We start from the raw sequence: 20,753 nt of genomic DNA on the forward strand, positions 1-20,753 counted from the left end.
CCGACACACACACCGACACACACACACCGACACACACACACACACACACACACACACACACACACACACACACACACACACACACACACACACACACACACACACACACACACACACACACACACACACACACACACACACACACACACACACACACACACACACACACACACACACACACACACACACTTCTCATGTCACATCAATAAAATAAAAACACTAAAAGCCAGTGAATGGATTCTGGTAAAACATTTTATATTCTCAGTAAAATCAGAACCACCTTTCCCTGCGTAGTTTGCTCTGCAGAGCACCCTCTAGTGGAAGAGTAGAGGAGGCCTGAGCAGCTCTTTGGAGTGTTGGCTGGGTGAAAGTACAACAGTCGACCTGTGGCTGAAAAGGCACAACTCTGGCAGACAGACAGAGACCAACGCAGAGTCAGTGATACCACGCCATGGCAACTACAACTACCCGGCTCAGAGTTTATGTGAAGTCAGTCGTCTTTCAGTCTCCATGGAAACCAAAGTAAGGGAGGAAGGAGGCATGGCGAAAAACGTCGTCCCTGCTTCGGTCTGACCAGAACCACTGGTAAAGCTTACATTCATATTATGAGCAATTTGAATTCAATCAAATCAAGTAATCAAGTTTCTGTCTGCCTCCAAAATTCAAAGTTAAAATAGAGAGAAAAATAAAAACCCAATCATATAAAAATGGCATAATAAATGTACATCATGTCTTCATCGATCTAAAGTCAGATAAAATCTGGAAGTCTATAAACAGCTCCCCACTCTTTTGCTGATAAGACATTGGTGGCCTCTTGTGTGCCTTTACAGTGTGCTTTCTGAAAATGGCTCTGAGAAGAAAGGGTAGTTTTGGAATAAAATGGAAATAAAACTAAAACAACAAATACAAATAAAATACATTTAAGTGGCTTAGTGGCATATAACATCTGAAATAAATCTTATTCCATAATTCTTCCATGTACAAAGTCAAGACAATAATATAGTTTCCAGTGCTTTGGGAGATAAAACAAAAATAAAATAAACAACAAACTATAATAAAGAAAACAAACCGCTCTTTTAATCAAAAAAGGATCACCATCAACGTGTTTTTTCTACCTTTATCAGAACTGATCATAAGCTATATCAAATCAAAGCAAATCCCCAGGTCTACCACAGAGGATATACAACTCAGGTCCACCTCAGCCTTCCCCAGCCATCACTGAGGTAATTGTAGCCAGCGGGATAAAAGAATATCTTAGGTGGTAGTTTGAACAGCAGACCTGAGTTTTACCTCTGCAGCTGGTAGCTTCACTCGACTCGTCGGGGGAGCGGCTGAAGCACAGGAGACTTGTTAACATGCTGATTTGAAAACAGCCTCAAGGCTGCACTGTATGTACTGTATGTGAGCACTATAATGCATGGCTGTGTGCTAGGTAAGCATCTACACATTTAATTAACTGAGTGAGTGTGTGCTGATGCTGCACTTTTACAGTGAAGATTATGCTGCTTCTGCTGTCTGCTGAGACAAACTATTTCATTCTCTCTCCAGTATTAAACCCTGTCACTACACATATCCTTCACCTGGACCTCTCATGTAGGCCATGCCCTACAAAGTCAATTAGTGAGAGAAAAATGAAACGTTTGTCTCCTGCGACAACACGGGTATAGATGGCACAGAAGCAAACTCTAAAGCATTTACAGGCATAATTGAAGTTTATATTAAATCTAAACCCCGGTCATGATCTCCAACCTGTAAAAACATGCCTTTGAAGAGCAGCGACTGCAGAAATGAGAAGGCACATTGATAGGGGTTATGAGCTGGACACAGTTCAGGTTAACATCTGCTACTGTTTAAAGATGAACCGGCTTGTGTCTTCTGTTACAGTACCTGAGTAGTTTGAGACCTCACAGTTTGGACGATACGGTGTATTATGAAGACCACGCAAATGTTTTTTTACTTTTTACTGTCTCTGCGGTAAAAGTCAAGTGTCAAGTGTTGAAAGGTGTAGAAACGGGGCGGGGGGTAGTAGCAGTGTGTGTTTGTATGTGTTTGAGAAGACAACAATTACAGCTAGAAATGGGGGAAAAGCAATAAATTAAAGGGGCTTTTAAAGTGGGATTATCTGCCTCCTCCAGTGAGTTTTTAAAAATGGTTACTAAGATGTGGACACTTGTAGATTACACTTGCGGGCTAACACATATCTGTGACAAAACAACAAACAGCTAGAGCTAGAGGCAAAAGCCAACACTGGGATAACAGATAAAGAAGAGACTGCATCCCCTTAGATAAAGTTGGTATGCATGACCATGAAACTATTTGCATTTTATTCACTATTGCTCATTGAATCATTTATGGTTACCAAAATAGGTTGATGTAAGGAGAAAATAACTTCCTCAATCAGGTGAGACAATGGACTCGGTTGTCCTTGTATTTAATAACTTCTATCTAATTAACTGATGGTTTTGTCCCTTGTTCAATTATGATTCAGAGCCACCTTTATGTGTCAAGTGTGCTCTATACCTCCTGACCTGGCAGCGCTGCTTCACCCCCCTTGTAAAGGCTGGACAAACATTTCAAGCTGCTCAGTTCATCTCACAAGCTCTTGTGTGTGCAGCTGTGTGTGTGCGCGCAAACGTCTGCATTATACAGAATATTTTATAACTGTGCGAGGGCTGTGTACCTTCTTTCGCTCGTGCCATTAATGAGAAATAATTGTACCACAAAGTGAGTGTCATCGGTGTATGCTCAAATTGTGTGTTGTGTATAGTATGTGTATGGGTGTTTCTGTCGTACGTGATGTAAATGTGTTGCACCAATGTACCGTCGCTTTTTTATGCTGTTTTACATTTTAAGTACCTTTCTGAAACCCCTGCATGTGCTTGTGCGAGTGAATGTGTGTGTGTGTGTGTGTGTGTGTGTGTGTGTGTGTGTGTTTGTGTGTGTGTGTATGCTTGTGTCTACAGTATGTCTCCATCCTCTATGCTGAAGCTGGATCTGCGGCTAGAGTCGACGGAAGCTTCGGGGGACATTGCAGAGAGCAGTGGGTCTCCTGCCATAGGGGACAGGGGCTCGTCCATCATCAGGAAGCCCAAGTCGCCTCGCCTCCCCTGGACGTCCAGTCCGCTCAGGTCGCCTAGCCCCGACATGCCATCTGAGAAGCCAGGTATCCCATCACACAAGTCCAGCGACTGGGTAAAGTCAAAGGGCTGGGAGCTGCCTACAGCTGGGAACTGGATGGGTGGCTGGGGCTGCTGCAGGTGTTGGGGGAGCGGTGGCAGCTGCCTGGGCTGTTGCTGAACCTGGCCCTGGGGGTGGAGGTGGTTCTGTGGGAGGAAGTGGTGCTGCTGGGCCTGGGGATGAGCCTGGTTCTGGGGTAGGTGCTGGGACTGGACTTGCGCCAGGGAGTGAGCGAGGTTTTCCTCTGGGCTGGTCTCTTGTTTTATGTAAGAAGGCATCAGGTCATTCGGATTCAGGGCAGAAGGAGAGGTGCTGGGCAGGCCATGTATGCGAGCCTGCATCTCCAACTCCTGTAGAGAGTGGGCAACATTGTCAGTCTCAGCTGATTGCTGTGATTGTGTTTCTCCACATGTGTGAGATGTGTGTTACCTGGATGCGTAGCATCATTTGTTTGTTGGCCATCTCCATCCTTTTGAAGTTGTTCTCCACTTCTCTAGACCTATGTGCATCCTTCTGCATGCGTTTGATGTACTCTACAGATGCCCGCAGTATAGTACCTTTGTTCCAGCGCACATCACTATGCACACAGTAAAGTAAACACAGGCCATTTCCATAGATAAGTAACTTGGAGAACAATACTTAATTTAACAAGTTTGTCTGCACGGAAAAGACAGTGCTATAAAAGCAACTCACAGGTCATTGGTTTTGGGGATCATGGTGCCCAGCTCTTTGATACGATCATTGATGTTGAATCTCCTCCTCCTTTCAACTATTGTAGAGGTAAGATGAGAGGAAAGAGGAAAATACATGATGAAGATAATAGTACAGAGATATCAAAAAAACACACACACACACACATACACACTGTCACGGGCAATTACACTTAAGTGCCTGGACAGCAGAAATTACAAGGTTAACCATTCACCCACTAGTTGCACTATGTCAGCTAAATCAGTGCAAAGCTATATAAAACTGTTTTTGCAAGAGACAGATTACGGTGTGTGTGTGTGTGTGTGTGTGTGTGTGTGTGTGTGTGTGTGTGTGTGTGTGTGTGTGTGTGTGTGTGTGTGTGTGTGTGTGTGTGTTCCTAAGGGCATGTTCAGTATTGTAAAAAACACATAATTTGTGATTTTGCTGCTGAGACTTACTGAGATTGTGGTTGTCTTTCTTCTGTCTCTCCTTGGCCAGGGCACGGGCTTCTGTGTCTTTGCAATAACAAAAAGTGATTAACTAATGGCTGAGACTGCACCACTTCTCAGCAGAAACAGTGCCACAATGTAAATTACAGAAGGTAAGAAGCAAATGCTTTAAATTCACACGACAAACAGTCTTTTATATGACTTCTGTTAATCTTAATAGTCTACAACTTTTTTTATCGCACCTGACAGTTCTCGTTTGACGGTCAGGTTGGCAGGACAAGAGTTGCTGGTCATAGCAATGGCTGGACCCTTCATCCCCGGACCTGTATACACATCCAGGTGACTGCTAGAAAGGGGGAGCTGAGGAGGACACATATACACAACAAATACACACCTTCAGAAAAACAACAATCAACATAAAATTGACATTTTTAAAAGATCACTTCAATATATGAGCTTTGCAGAATAAAGGAGCAACTGGAGGGGGAAAGCATTTATGTATACCTCTATGCAGTGCTTTATCACAATGATGTCATATTACTTATGCTTTATTTGTAGTTTAGCTATAAAATTACACAGCTAAATGTTTAATTTAATCAAATTCAACACGTAATTAAAACAGAAATCAATGCTAAATCAAACTGGTTTTCCTTCTGTTTTTTTGCAGCCAACCCATTTACAGCTCTATCCACCGTAGTAAGTATATTTATAAAGTCAGTGTTCGTGTTTAGTGTGCTGTAAAGAACAGATAGCAGGAGATAATGCAAAAATATTACACCTTAAAGCAGCCTGCCAAACACACAGCAATGATTGACTATCATCATATCTACCTTATCTCTCTTTATGACTTCATTCTCTCCTCTGCCTTCTCCGGCTACTGAACGCACACTTGTGGATTGCTCTCCTAACTCCTGCACTTTAGACGTTGCGTAAAACCTGGAGTTTAGTCCTAAAAATGTTTTACTCCTAAAAAGACATGATCTCCTTTTAATTGTACTGTATAATTTGAGTGCGGTGGACTTTTTATGCCTTGTTACAAATTGTTTCATACTCCCTGAGGCCAGGGCAAATGTGACACTGCTAATGAGGCCTGAGAGATAAAGAATTTGAAGCAAAAGATACCTTATCTGCTGGCTACTGTGTGAGATCAAACACGCATAAATACACACACACACACGCATACACACACACCTCCACAGGTTCAGTTCTGTATGTAAACAATATGCTTTGTTAAACATGACACTATATCGTTACGGTTTTTACCTTTTCCTTTGTGTGTGTTCGTATATACTGTGAGCCTCTTTATTTACCTCTTTTGTACCTTTGTCTGTATATATATATATTATAGTGGCCTTGAAGAATTGTCCGTGTATTTACTTTTTATATTATAACATATTCTCTTAATAGAATCTTAATATTGGAAGCTAACTACTTGCAACGGGGGTGGTATGCCTTGTGTGCTTTGTAGATGTAGATTATGCGTATTTGTTTCTCTGTGTATTTATCAGAAATCTGAGGAAGAGTTGTTGTGTTTGAAACATTACTCACAGCAATAAATCAAATATTTAAATATGTTGTTAATCTTCATCACATTCAACAACATAGTACGGTTTGTAAGAGCCCATTTAATTGCTGCTCTATGTTTTACTAACAAAACTGTGCATCATTATGAATGACAACCTCCCAAATAAAACCAGATTATAATGCCCCACCCTATTATGGTTACTTCATGTTTGCTGCTGAGTTTCAAATAAATGTTTAATCTCCTGCATGTTTCTGCACTGACCTCCCATGTCCTGGCCAGGCAAGCCTACAGTACCTCTCAAAAAGTCCCACTCCAAAAAGAACCCATCTAACTCGTCTGAACAAGCAAGCGTGACTGGGACTCAGTTCACTCACACACACACACACACACACACACACACACACACACACACACACACACACACACACACACACACACACACACACACACACACACACACACACACACACACACACACACACACACACACACACACACACACACACACACACACACACACACACACACACACACACACACACACACACACACACACACACACACTTAAGAGTCGAACTATTAACTTGTGCCTGGTATTCAGTGGTGTTCCCAGCTCTTACTAAACTTTGAGATTCCAAGAATTCCATGGAGTTTGCCGCTTTAATCCCCATCAGGATTAGCAGGTGAGTTTTGCTCACTGGTCTGTCAGTTTGGAATAAGTCTCTTAATTTTGTTTCCAAAGTATTTTAACACCAAAAGGCTTGACACAGCAGCAGCAATATGTTGTGAAAATGCAGCACGATTAAGATATTGATCTGTGTTTTGAGTTTCTCTCTCAGTTGCTTTATTGTGCTGGCTTTACACACACTGGTCATCCTCAGGGTTAATCAATCGCCATCAATCAATCAATCAATCAATCAATCAATATGATCTTACATATATACACACACACACATACATACAAATGCATTCATGCAGATACAATCACATTGATTAAACCCATCAACCACAGAGGATATATTATCAGATAAAGTTACAGGAGGCTGTTTGAGTCTCACACACACACACACACACACACACACACACACACACACACACACACACACACACACACACACACACACACACACACACACACACACACACACACACACACACACACACACACACACACACACACACACACACACACACACACACACACACACACACACACACACACACACACACACACACACACACACACACACACAGAGAGTCAGATTAATGACCACACAATGAGGTGAGCCTGCACTAGTTGGACCTGCTACTATTTATACTCTAACTGAAGAGTGAACCACTCGACATGACGCTTAATATCAAATCAAACGTGCAAGAATTTGGATTCCAGTCTTGCAGAGCCACCCATCACATGCACAGACAAAAAAAATAGATCTAAAACCTCACCCACCCCACCACCCCTGTTGTGACTGATTTTATAATCAGGGACACAAGGCTGGGAGTTAGAGCCGTCTCTGCATCCTGTGGTTCACTCAGAGCAAAAGCTAAACAATCTACAACACTAACCAAAGTCAAACAATCTGACACACAACAGCACAGTGTCTTACCAGCTGAATCTGTTCTCCTTCAATAACTTCCACAATGGCATATGTCTTATTCATCTCCTTCATCCTCAACGCCTTCACTCACTAGGCCAGCGGTCTTTCTTCTTCTCTCTCAAGCACCAGCAGCACACACAGCTCTCTCTGACTCTACCTCCCCTATCCTGAGAGACTGACCTTGGCAACACCGATTGTGTCTTTCTTCTACCTCCGCTCCACCAAGCAAGAGTGAACTTTCCCCTAACTGGACTTTCAGCCTGTTTTCCCCTAGCACAAATTGCCCTCATCCCCTTTTCCCTCCTCCCTTCTTTTCCTCCCCCTCTTCTTCTTCTCCACCTCCCTCTCTCTCCGAATATCTTGTAAACAAGTTGAACTCTAACTGCTGGCAGTTTAATTGTTAATTTTCTGAGTTTGTTCCCTCAGACACAAAGCACTGTACAGCCTTGTTTGACATGTCATCTCTGCAGTTTCTAACTATGTCCACCATGGTTTTAGGGAATGTTTAGGCATTAAGTCAGTTACATACACGTTTGCATATGTGTATGTGAGTCTGTGTATGTGTTTGTGTATTGCAAAAAGACACACTGTATGTGGACATGCAGGACTGAGTCATTGTGGTTTAAGAGGACTAACAACTGCATGAACACCATCACCATCCCTTATAACAGCAACAAAAACTAAGAGCATTAACAATAAATGGAAGGGGGGGGCAAAGACAGAAAAAGACTGAACGGATGCAGAAACAGCAATTACAGACACAGTACTGATGACTGGCATGTCAAACTCTATGACTCATTTAGGGCACACTGGGCCCAAAATATAACCTAAAGTCGACAAGAGTTTTAGAGGACTACATATTCAGTGAATACGACATTAGATTATTCTAGCGTGGTATTTTAAAGGTGATGCATTGGGCGACACGGTGTGGTGGTGGTCAGCACTGTAGCTTCAGAACAAGAAGGTTCCTGGTTTGAATCCCAGCTGGGGCCCTTCTGTGTGGAGTTTGCATGTTCTCCCTGTGTCCACGTGGGTTTTCTCCGGGTTCTCCGGTTTCCTCCCACAATCCAAAGACATGCACGTGTTAGGTTCATTGATGACTCTAAAATTGCCCGTAGGTGTGAATAGTTGTCTGTCTCTGTTCGGCATCCTGTCCAGGGTGTACCCTGCCTCACGCCCGATGTTAGCTGGGATCGGCTCCCGCAACCCCAACAGGGACAAGCGGTTGAAAATGATTGAATGAATGAACGCATTCAAGGTGTATGAGCCATGTGGACCAACACAAAACATGCATATGTTGCATTGCAAATATTTTCCTTATCAATTCTATTTTCATACAAACCATGCGGAGCAAAAAAGGTCTATTTTACACTTTTGTCTATTGCTGAACCTTAAAAATATTATTTCCCTTAAAACTAGTAAAATTAGCTGCCACAATATTTGGTTAGTTCATTATAGTTACTAAAATGCCAATTAATTTGTATTTTTGGTTGATTTTGTTGATTTTGTTCTAAGGAAAATATAAGTTCCCATAGTATCCATGTCAAGTCAAGACAATTTTCTTTGTACAGCCAAAATTCAAAAATATGCCTCTAGGGGACTTCACAGTCTGTAATCATGTTATACTCTAGAACGTTTTTTAAATAATGTAACCTAAAATATGAAACTTGAAAAAGGCTGCAATGTACATTAGTCACAGAAAAGACACCTTGTTGGTTGTACTCACTGTGTTTGGCATCTGAATGGGGTCAATGTATGCCTGAACATCATCGTAATTGGACGTCATGCTGATGATGTCATCAATGACCTCATCCATCTGAGGGTAAAAAAAACCTGGGGTGTTACATGTGTGATTATGGAAAGCTCAAATAGATACAAATACAATCAACGTTAAAAAGACAGCTGCAGCTAATCTAAATTTCCATGTTTAGCAAATTCAAAAGCACCTGAAAGCTGCTGGCAGGTAGGCCTCCAGGTGAATTCGCCTGCAGGTGCATGTCTCACTCAAGAGAAGACTTTAAAGATAAGTTATATGTCACAGAGGCTAACTAGTTTCAAAGAGACTAAAAGAAGAGAGTGGGTCAAAGTCTGCCACGTTCAAAGGGCCTTACAACACTAAACTCCCCTGTCACTTGTTAAGCTGTAATTACTGTTGCAAGGTCATAATGGAGCATTTAAATTCCAATGATAGCCAGTGTCAGTTATTGCCAGTTAGCCAACACATTCATCCACACACCGACTGCACGCATGACACATTAACACCAGTGCATTTCGAAATGCTGCTCCAGCCTAACAAAGTCCAATTAAATCGTAATGACGCTTTCATAAAATGTGGAGATAATGTCACTTTGGGGGCAATAGTCAATCCTCATAATTTTATATAGGAGTGTAATTCAGTCAGGTTTTAGGGATATTTGTTCAATCTGGTTGTTGTAAACTGTAGTTTTATAACATGAGCAGGAATTAATGTTCATGCCACAGTCTGCCCACGTTTGCTGGCGCCTACCTCTGTCTCGTGACTGGAGCCTATGTTGAGCATGGCCATGGGGCTGTTCGGGGCACTGTTTCCAGACATGAGCTGCTCGGCACGCATGTGTGGGGAGTGAAGGGGTGGGGGGGCAGATGCTGAACCCCCTGTAGGTCCCATGTTTGTGGGAGGAGGAGAGGGCTGCACTGGCCCTGCTACTGCGTGAACCGTCTATAGAAAGAGAGAGAGAAAGAAGATGAGGACAGTCTTTATGACTGAGCAGATAAATGGACAGCAATACTGTGGGTATTGTTGGATGAATCGGACAAAAAAAAAAGAAAGACAGGCTTTATGGAGTGGATCTAATGAGGAGTTAAGACATCCAGAATGGTACCTGTTTGGTGGCAAAGGTGGTGGAGAGGTATTCTTTCACCTGTTGCCTCCGAGACTGACGGATGTGGTAGTCTGTAGGATTCTCCAGGTGGGTCTGTACCTGTATTAGGGATGGACAGAAAGGGATTATTATTGCATAGTTAATTTTGTACATTGATCTATTTATTTGTTGATCCTGTAAATTCTCCTGTTTGACTACATTTTGGTGTAAAACAGCATATGCAGGATTTATAGTAAATAAGTAATTTAGAGTTGTTTAAAGACACAAGCTGTTGTTACTCCCAAACTGACTGATAACTCGTTGAATACAAGGATGAATATTAAACAACAACTTTATAATTTATACATCATACACTGAATACTTAGTTAGTTAGTTTCATTTATTGTCCACAATGTGGAAAATTGTCTTTGGTCTCATAAACACAACAAGCAGGACGGCAACAACACTTGCACACAAACAGCTTCAGGGCAAAAAGCAGGACAGCAGTGGCAGTTACACTAAAAGCGCATCAACAGGACATTGTGTTCAGTGCTCCAATGGCATTAGGGATGAAGGAATTTAAAAAATATTACGATTTGCCCTAGGCACTTTGTATCGTCTACCAGAGGGAAGAAGTTCACACTCCCTCTTGAGTGGATGAGAGGGATGGTTTAGTATTTTGACAGCTTTTTTCCTAAGCACTTCCTCGTACATACAACTTCATTGTTTCTGTCTCATCCCTATGATTTCTGAGGCTAGATTTACTATTCTCTGCAGCTTGCTTCTTCCTTTTATATCTAGATTACCGTACCACCGTACTTCATTGGATGTTAAAAGATAAGGTGCCCTCTATCAGGTTCTTATAAACTGTTTCCATTATATGCTTGCTCACGCTAAAGGAGTTAAGCTTGCGTAGTAGGTGGAGACGTTTACAGGTAATAAAAATATAGTCAGTGGTTTCACTGAAATTTAGGTTGCAATCAATATATGTACCTAAATATTTGAACTTGTTTACTAGCTCTACAATTTGTTCCTTAATTATAAGGGGCTGCACAGGGTCCTTTTGATGAAAGACAAGTTCCTGTGTTTTTGTTACATTGATCTCTAAGGAGCTTTCATTGCACCACTTCTGGAGAGATGACACATGCTCTGTATACTTCCTCTCCAACTATGTCCCCCTTCTTTCATAAGGCCACTAGGGCCATATCATCCGGGGGGGCTAAAACATAGTGTTTCAGACAGAGGGTGAATACAGGTATGTTCAGAGAGACAGTATGAGAAAGATAATGTGCTTTTAATAATAATAATAATAATAAATGTAAAGCATATAAACATGTTCTAGTAGATGAGCGTAATATGGGACCTTTAAGGGGATGCAGCTTTTTAACAATATTACAGTTTTTTTTTATTTCTTTGACCTGGTTGAAGAAACTGGTAACCATCATCATCATCACTCTCTCAGCAGAGCAAAAGACACCTCTTGCAAATGAGTTAACCCATTGTCATTGTTTTGACACACTGCCTGCACCGTTTTGCAAATCAGTTAACGCAGATGTCATTCAAGCAGGCCAAACTCCACTGCTTTAGCTGTGGTAACCAAACAGAAAATATATGTTCCAAACCCTTAGAAACTTCTTGACCAGTATGAAATCACTGAAGCACCTGTTTGACACTGCTTCACAAAACTTTTCAATTTGCAATAAGTCTGCAGGCTTAAAATGTGTCATGTTGTGTGTTGTAACTTGCAAGCATGGATGGTCTAAGGCAGATGAGAGTGAGAGTAAGAGGTAGAGGGCTCAGGGGAAGAGGAGTCCGAGGAAGAGGAGTCCATGTGGGAGGTGGAGGTGTAGCTGGAAGGGCTCAAGTTACTGATGAAATTCGGGCAACTTTGATTGATCATGTGGTAAATCATGGTCTTTCATTTAGAGAGGTTGGACAAAGAGTCCAACCTATTCTCAATAGAAACACGGTTGCATCCATTGTCAGAAATTTTCAACTGGAGAACAGGTAATGTTGCTTATACAGTATATACAGATATATCCGTAGTGATATATAGTATTCGATGTAACTTTTTCCACATTTCATGTATTGTTTATAGAATCGAAAGGCTACCAGTCGGTGGTGGTAGACGAAGACTTTTCAATGCTGAGGAGGCAGCCATTGTGAACATGGCTCTGGCAAATAATGCCATTAGGCTGCTGGAAATCAGGGCAGCAGTGATTGCAGGCCAGGGGGTATTTAGAAATATAAATACTTTGAGTGAGACCACAATACCTGTGTGCTTAGAAGGAAAAATATGGCAATGAAACAGCTCTACACAGTTCCCTTCCAGAGGAACTCAGATGCTGTGAAGGAGGCCAGATGCCAATATGTGGAGGTAAGGAAACATTACAGTGCTACGTATACTCTTATGTCTTGGCATATCATGCAGTTACAGTAAACTGGAGTTACTTTTACTGTAAGTAATTGTAATTTTACTTTTTTTCTTTAGCGTATCATGGAGCTTGAAGCTGAGGGGGCACATCATGTTTTCATCTATGTGGATGAAGCCGGCTTCAACCTCTGTAAAGTGAGGCGACGTGGGAGGAACCTCATTGGGTATAGGGTCACTATTACAGTTCCAGGGCAGAGGGGCGCCAACATTACTATGTGTGCTGCTATTTCTAATGATGGTTTCCTCTGCCATATTCCAACTATTGGCCCCTACAATAGTGAGCGCCTCATTGCATTTTTGAACACCCTGCATGACAGGCTCATCCCTCCTCAGGAAAGAGGGCTGTTGAGGCCTGGCATGCCTCTGTTTGTAATCATCTGGGACAATGTGGCATTCCACCACTCTCGCGTGGTGAATGAGTGGTTTGCAGGGCACCCGAGGATGATGACACAATTCCTTCCTCCATACTCTCCATTTTTAAATCCTATAGAGGAATTCTTCAGTGCATGGAGATGGAAGGTTTACGATCATCGCCCCTATGACCAGATGCCCTTGATTGATGCAATGACCGCTGCTGCCCAAGATATAGATGCAGAGGCATGCCAAGGCTGGATCAGGCATGCACAAAGCTTTTTCCCTAGGTGCATCGCGAGAGAAAATATTGAGTGTGATGTAGATGAGGCCATGTGGCCTATTTGTCAAGAGAGAATTGACTAGAAGAGATTTTTTTCTTTATTGTACAGAATTTTTATTTTCATTTTCCTTATGTCTTACACAGTCATGGATTTTTATACTATATATGTGGTTTCTGTTGGAATATTTCATTTCTTAGCCACAATCTCAAAAAAAAAGAATGAATACTGCATTCAATCAAATTTGAAAAATCATTGTATATGATTCTGGATCTATTTTTTGCAAGAAAGCAAATTGGCACTGATATGTAAGCTGCTGACCAGTAATGCAGCACTGAATTTTGTATTTTGATGCCCCTTGTCTGATGACTGATTGGAAGCGCTTGTGCACTTGTGTGCAAGTTGTGTTGTTTGAGGGCAAAATTTGCTTTTGGTCCGTATTTTAAATGTTTTGGCGGAGTTAGAGCCTTTTGCCGGCAAAATGAGTGCCACTGTTTAGGCGTTTGCGTCAAAGCAATAAAAAAAAACTGTAGTATTTTCTATGCAAATATTGTATTTTATCATTGTTGTGGACTTAAAATACACCCACAGATTTGAGCATTTTTTCCCTATTGTGTAATGAAACAAGTGTTACATCAAAAAAAACTAAAACGAACAAATAAAGAAACAGTGAGAGCACTTACTCCAGAATTACTTTTTAATTTATTAATTAATAAATGTTAAGTGTGTTTTATTAGCCCAGCATGGTTTAACACTAACAATTAAGCACATAACACACACCACTGAGTAAGTGCGTCAGATGTACACCTCATTATCCCTGTCCCATAACACTGTGGTGGCACAGAGACATTAAGTCAGTAGTAAAGTCTACAGGAGGAGAGCCACTAAATCCTCTGGTGGGGCTACATAAAGCAATGGGCGAGCCTCATTCCTTCACATCAAAGAGTCAAGCTCAGTAGAGAACGGGCCTGCTCTCCATTACTACAGAGAAAGACTCAAACCCCTCAGCCCTACAAACCCCCCTCTGTTTTATAACCAGCAGCAGGATAACATCAAATGAACCAGAAGTGTTTCAATAAATACACGTCTTTACACCTTAATGCTACTTTGTGTATGTTTGGGTTTTCTTTCAGCAAATCTTGACACACTGGATAAATATACAAATGATTGGCTGTCAACTTGAAATGCCTCTTGCTCTCATGGTGAAGTCCAGAGAAACACAGGAGCTCAGACATGCTTTGTGAGAGTGCTGGACAGACAGCTCACCTTATCTACAAGATGAGAGTTAACACACTGACAACTCTAAACACTGACAATTCATAAACACCATTTCACACACACACATGCATGAACACAACGTAAACTGTCGATACAGCAAATTGCCCTCATACAGTTATTGGTGCATACAAACTGCACAGATTTATAGTTCAAAATCACATAAAGCCACATACAAATAATGGAGCATTGTGCAAACACCCAAACACACACCGTTAAAGATAAGCACACACAAGCATCTTTGGAATTGGGCAAAATGTCACTTCAGCTTTATCAGTCCCTGTCTGACTCAGATTATCTTCATCGCTCCTGTCTGTCCTTTCGCAAAAACACGTCAAACCTCTCTTATCTGCCTGTCTTCCTCCCCCCTCATGTCTCCCTACCTGCTTGCTGCTCCACCACATTTTTCTCTCTCTTCCTTTTTTCAAACCTGTACCTGATTTCCCCCAGTGCTGCTGTGCGAAAGGGCACAACCCCAGTGAAGTCCTGCAACATGTGAGTGGATTAATGGAAGTGCTACAGCCCCCTGTCCTTTTGACCCCCCCCCCCACAAACCAACTGACGTCTTTAACTCTTCCACCAATCCCCTCAATGAGATCTGTTTAGCGCTTTGTCTTTGTTGTGCCTTTGCATTTTGACCACAAAATGAGATTTTTCTACACTCATTACTTTATAACCAGTCCTAATCCCTTTTTCATTTACTTTGAAAATCCTTCTACCTTCTAAAAGGCCATTTCCAACCTTCAGATTGTGCATCAGTCATGATCAAAAGCATAGACTTCATGCACACACTGACATCAAACAATAATTAAATTAAGTTTATCATCAGAAATGCCAATCGTTCACTGTTTCCGGCTGCATTACATTGTAAATTCAATATCTTTGACAAGCCACCTGAAGTCGTCACGATAAACTCTGGGAACCCTGGGAAATTGCGACGGGCATTATTCATATGTTTTCATACAACATTAATTGATAATGAAAATAATTTGTTACAGCCCCACTGACCTTAAGAACCTCCACAGGGACCTGCATGCTTTGATGATACTGTGGGGTGCTAATGGCTGGGGTGGGTGCAGGTGGCCCAGCCATGCACTGCTGCATGTACTGCAGGGCTGCATTCTGCTGCTGCTGTATCTGCTGCCTCTCACGCTGCTCCTCTTGCTGCAGCTGGTCTCGCATTAGCTGGACACACACAAGCACACAGACACACATATATATATATATATATATATATCACAGAAACGTTCATGAAAGTACTGTGACCTATAAACTGAGTGTGATAGGTGATGACGTTGATTTGGCTCTGTTCCCCTGCTTTTTTGGACACAAGTAGAGCACAACTGGTGACTTATACATCTATGAAATCATCCTCTAAGTAGTATGTAGAGTAAATGTATTAAAATATGTCAGGGCCAAATAGCACATCCAAATGTATCAGTGGTTGCAGTTGTAGATGTCCTTCAAATACACAGCACAGTCACAAAGCTCTGACATTGAGCAGAATACTTTCCTACCCAGTGTCCACTCTGTCAGAAACGGACACAATCAGCCTTTGATATCCATACCTAATGAAAGGCTTGCATTTGTTGCTTATTGGATGTTGGAGTGTGCTTGGTGTTGTACCTGCATCCGCAAGCCGATGCGTGAGGCCATTGCTGGAGGGCGAGGGGGCAGGGGAGGGCGAGCCGACGTCAATGCACCACAGTCCAGCCCGAGAGGTAGTGGAAGCTGTGGAGGAGAAAGGAATAGAGATTAAGTGAAAGCTGAGCCAGAGGAAGGAGAGTGAAAAAAACAAAGTGAAAACAGAAGGCATCAAAGGTCTGAATAAGAAAAGCCATCAACAGTGGATGCTGTGTAAACACTTTTACCTCAACTGACATGCGCTCTTTGTAGATTGATGCTTAATTTTGTTAATGGGTGCATACAGGGCTGTAAACTAACCTTTTGGCGCACCTGCCAAGGGGACCGGTAGATGAAAGAATCTACCGGCCAAGTAGATTTTTTTCTGTTTCAGTACTTTTCATTGAGATAACAGTATTATATAGCAATACATGCTTAGAAAAGAGACCAAAGTATTATTTAGAAATACATTTTGAAACTATTAACTGAATTTTCAAAACATCACAAATTGCAGACCTTTGACAAAGAAAACACTCATCAATTACTTATCACAACTACCACTGGGACCGATCCAATCCAGTATGCAACTCTAATCAGTCACTGACATCACTGTCTTCAGCAGACACCCTCTTTGCATCACCATCCATATACAGATGTGTCTCCTTTCATTTGAACTGAGCTCTGCGTGAACATTGTAGTGTCATTATTCAAGTGTTAGTTTCACTGGCTTCAGTAGCTGCAGTGCACACCAGGTGGCACATGTGAGCAGTCCAGATGAGTACAGACAGGCAATAGGTGAAAAGAGATGAAAACATTTTGGGAATGAATCATAGCACTCTATCAAATTAACTTTATAGTGTACTTACACATTACAGAGTCTTAATTTCATAGTGGACATGTTACGTGTTATGACCATAAATGGTATAAAAATGAAGTGTCATACGTGCTTCTGGGTCTGATTTTGCGCCGTAAACCTTCATTCATACAGTTTATGGTCTTAATCTCTAGTTTCAAGTCTTCTTCAATACAGAATTCCGTTACTTTAGTAAATTATGATCCCATTTAGAGTAAAAATAGATCACAATGCAGCGGATGCTTTAAGGCGGGGCTATACGGCCACCTGTCGATCAGGATATGTGTAAACATAGTTGTATGTGTATCCACGGCAGTGTGGACATTAAAAGTGCAGGTGAAAGGAGCAAACAATCGGAGCATGCCTCTCACCCACTGACTAAAGTATGCGGGCTGACTCGTGTCCGGCCGCCTGTTCTAACTGAGCCCTTGTGCCACAGCTGAGCTCGGATCAAAGTGACTTCGCCATACTTGTAAAAAGCGGTGACGTGTACGCTACATTGCTTCTGAGGGGAACTATTTTCTACAGCTGGGAACCAGAAGGTAACTGGTTCAAGTCCCTGTGTGGAGTGTGGACTGGTGGCGAGGTGGAGAGGTGCCAGATCATCTCCTGGGCAATTTATGATTTTATAGCTACTACAATGTTTAGCTATACCATGCATAATTTCGGGCGGCAGTGTGTGTGTGTGTGTGTGTGTGTGTGTGTGTGTGTGTGTGTGTGTGTGTGTGTGTGTGTGTGTGTGTGTGTGTGTGTGTGTGTGTGTGTGTGTGTGTAAAATGAAAAAATAATAATAGAGTGAAAATTTAATATTTTAGTCTCATTTGGCAAGTGGCAACCGCTAGTTTAGAGCAAAAGTCATAAGGAGAGTTGTGAGAGGAGGGGAAAGTGTGCAATGTTGAGACATTTTTTTTATTAGTCAAAGCTGCAGTCAGCAAGTTTGGCAGATCTAGTTGACTCAATCAAATTTTGAATCCAGATTCCTGTGAACGTTCCCGTGTCTTCTCTCTTCAACAAACGACATAGACTACATGCTACATTGAGGTAGGCTGGCTAGCTTGCCTGTGACATTGTAACATGTTTACTCTGCAGCCATATCTGCGTGTAAAGAGGAGAAGTTGATAAAAATCATGCTACTCTACGTTTACGTTATTTGTGTCAGTCCAGTTTTTGATGAATAAGCTAATGTTTCATATGTGCTTGTAAGCCTGGTAAAGTAACTAGTTACTGAAGTAATCAGATAAATGTAGTGGAGTAAAAAGTAGAATATTTCCACTGATTTGTAGTGGAGTAGAAGTTTAAAGTAGAATGTAAATAAAATACTTCTGTAAAGGAGAAGAGCCTCAAACTTGTACTTTAGTCCAATAATTGAGTAAAAAACCTCTGGTTCACAGGTTTGTTCATTCACCAACGACTATTTTTGAGAAGCTTGTTGCACTTTGAGGCCCATGACTAACATTTATATTTATAAAATAAAGACGATATATGCACTCCTATGTCGCTACATTGTTTTACAATATCCATTAATGTGATGCTCATATTTTTACAGCCCCTCATTTTGGATCATTTTCGTCAACCGGCCCCAATTCAAATTAATTGAATAGCCCTGATGTAGCCTATTTCAGTCCGTTCAGTGATTGCTGTTTGTGCGTATTTTAGTGAAAGACAAGCTATTTTCTTAATTTTTTCTAAGTTTTGATAATGTATGAGTGTTTATATTCTTACCTAGAAGGCAAACAATTGTTTACCTTTTTGCCAAATAAATATATAAATTAGGTAAATGCAGCAATGTCTCTCCTACTGTTTCAAAATCTCACTTCACTTTCATTTAAGATTGTTACAGTAATCCCTAAACAAGCTGCCTCATTATTTCAGTTTTTGCATGATTGCATGACATGTTTTTATTAGGCTACAAATCTGATACATGGTATTTTTAGAATCTAAAAAAAATAGAACAGTGGATTTTGTGAACCGTTTCACCCTAATATATATATGTATGTATATAATATTAAATATTCGTTTTAGGTTCTGTGGAATAACAGTTATTATGCTAGTTCACATCTTGGGAATGATATGGCCCCATTATCCTTGTCAGTGGTTAAACTCAGCTAGAAAGCCTTCATCTTTTGGTCAGAATCAGCTACTTATCACAGGTAACCGGCACAGTCGGACGCTCAGCTTCAATTGGGAAGCGTAGAGCAGGTTGTTCCACTGCAGCGAAACTAGAAGGTCATTGGATAAATGCTAGGCTTTGTCCCGCACATCGGACGCTCAGCGTCTCTGGGGGTCTATGGGACAGTGGGCTGGCCCAGACACTCGGCTTCTGATGATTGGATGCACTGTCTGAGGCAAAATCCTTTTTGATTGACAGCTAAATGAGCGAATCAGCGATCTTGAAGAACAAACATCCAGCAGAGCATTTTCAAAGTCTTTATTTCCGTTGTTCTGAACTTATCCGGAGACTTTACCGATCCCCAGTGACTTTGTCTTTGTTAAAAATGACTAGCATTGTGTTTGGCAACTCTGTTCTGTCACACTGCGGTTCTTTTTCTAGCTTCGTTCGGTGTTTCACTATGGGAATCGCCTTGGTGTGACCAACTATGGAAGCTCCAATGACACAACGTCTGTCTGTGACAGACAGGTCAAACTGTGCAGGGGTCACGCCCCCTCATACTACCACAGATGACCGGCCCTTCCTAAATCATTCTCGCTTTCTTCCCGTGAAGACGCTTGGATATCTGCTCAACTGTTCATAGACGAACAGTAAAGGATAGCGTCGTCAAACGCAGTTCCTGGCTTAAGTCTGGATTTGCTGAGTAAGTACTTCGTAAGAAGTTTACTTGCCGTTAGACAGGTTAGTTCGAGCAGTGACCGCGTTAAGGTGAACTGCTCCTTTAGCTGCCTTGTATTTGTTTACCGGAGCGGTTTGTGACAGTGTAACGATAGCCTACCCTCCGGCTAACGCGCTACCGTGAGCCGACCAGTCTCAGTTAGCATTAGCTTGTTAGCTGAGCCGAATACCGAAAGTTAAGCTAACATGTTACGACAAGCTTACTCTTACGGTACGCAGGTAGCTCGGGCTAAACCCCGTTTGCTAGCGCTACTGACCGACAGGCCACCGTGTTACGACGCGGCTTGTACAGCTGAATATTTATACAATATCCCCCCTTTCCAGGCACTATGTCTTCGGCTACTACCCCCGCCAAAGGGTCGGAACCGAAGACTAAGGAGGCTGCATCCCGCCTGTGCCCTGCGTCATGCGGGGCGTCTATCTCAGGCAGGGACCCTCACCCGATGTGCATATGCTGCATGGGCGCTAAACACGCTCAGGCATCTTTGGCTGACCCCCAGTCATGATCCCACTGTGCGTCAATGCCGGAGAAAGTATTGGAAAGGAGGCTGAGAATCCCTGAATCCCCGGTCATGCCTCCGCTTTGAGGACGCAGAGGGCAACCCCAACTCTGACATCCTCGGCTTGGGCGAAATGGAAGAAGAGGAGGACTATTCCACTTTTCCTGTTCAACAGTCCAGACCCCCCAGTGCGTCCGACGATGTTCCCACAGTGGACAGCAACCTGTACGAGGTCTGCAGACGGGCCACATCCAAATTAGGGATTCAGTGGCCTGCAGCCCAGGACGCTGAGGGGGCAGAGAGAGACTT

At 42.1% G+C, this 20,753-nt stretch overlaps 1 protein-coding gene across 5 annotated transcripts in view; it reads right to left on the reverse strand.

Moving 5' to 3' along the window:
- Positions 1 to 234: 234 nt before the first annotated feature.
- Positions 235 to 20,753, reverse strand: part of tfeb (transcription factor EB) — a 49,505-nt gene continuing 28,986 nt past the window's right edge. For 4 of the 5 annotated variants that reach the window (XM_083939828.1, XM_083939825.1, XM_083939826.1 and 1 more), the window contains 10 exons: positions 16,247 to 16,351; positions 15,629 to 15,805; positions 10,301 to 10,399; positions 9,946 to 10,137; positions 9,166 to 9,255; positions 4,559 to 4,676; positions 4,326 to 4,382; positions 3,871 to 3,946; positions 3,607 to 3,754; positions 235 to 3,527 (listed from right to left, as the gene is read on the reverse strand). In XM_083939828.1, the coding sequence (XP_083795954.1) occupies positions 2,958 to 3,527; positions 3,607 to 3,754; positions 3,871 to 3,946; positions 4,326 to 4,382; positions 4,559 to 4,676; positions 9,166 to 9,255; positions 9,946 to 10,137; positions 10,301 to 10,399; positions 15,629 to 15,805; positions 16,247 to 16,276 (1,557 nt within the window). In that variant the 5' untranslated portion in view covers positions 16,277 to 16,351 and the 3' untranslated portion in view covers positions 235 to 2,957. The remainder of the gene's footprint in view (positions 3,528 to 3,606; positions 3,755 to 3,870; positions 3,947 to 4,325; positions 4,383 to 4,558; positions 4,677 to 9,165; positions 9,256 to 9,945; positions 10,138 to 10,300; positions 10,400 to 15,628; positions 15,806 to 16,246; positions 16,352 to 20,753) is intronic. The other variant, XM_083939829.1, reaches the window with a different exon arrangement.

This window comes from Echiichthys vipera, assembly GCF_963691815.1.
Source record: "Echiichthys vipera genome assembly, chromosome: X".
NCBI classification, from domain to species: domain Eukaryota; kingdom Metazoa; phylum Chordata; class Actinopteri; order Perciformes; family Trachinidae; genus Echiichthys; species Echiichthys vipera.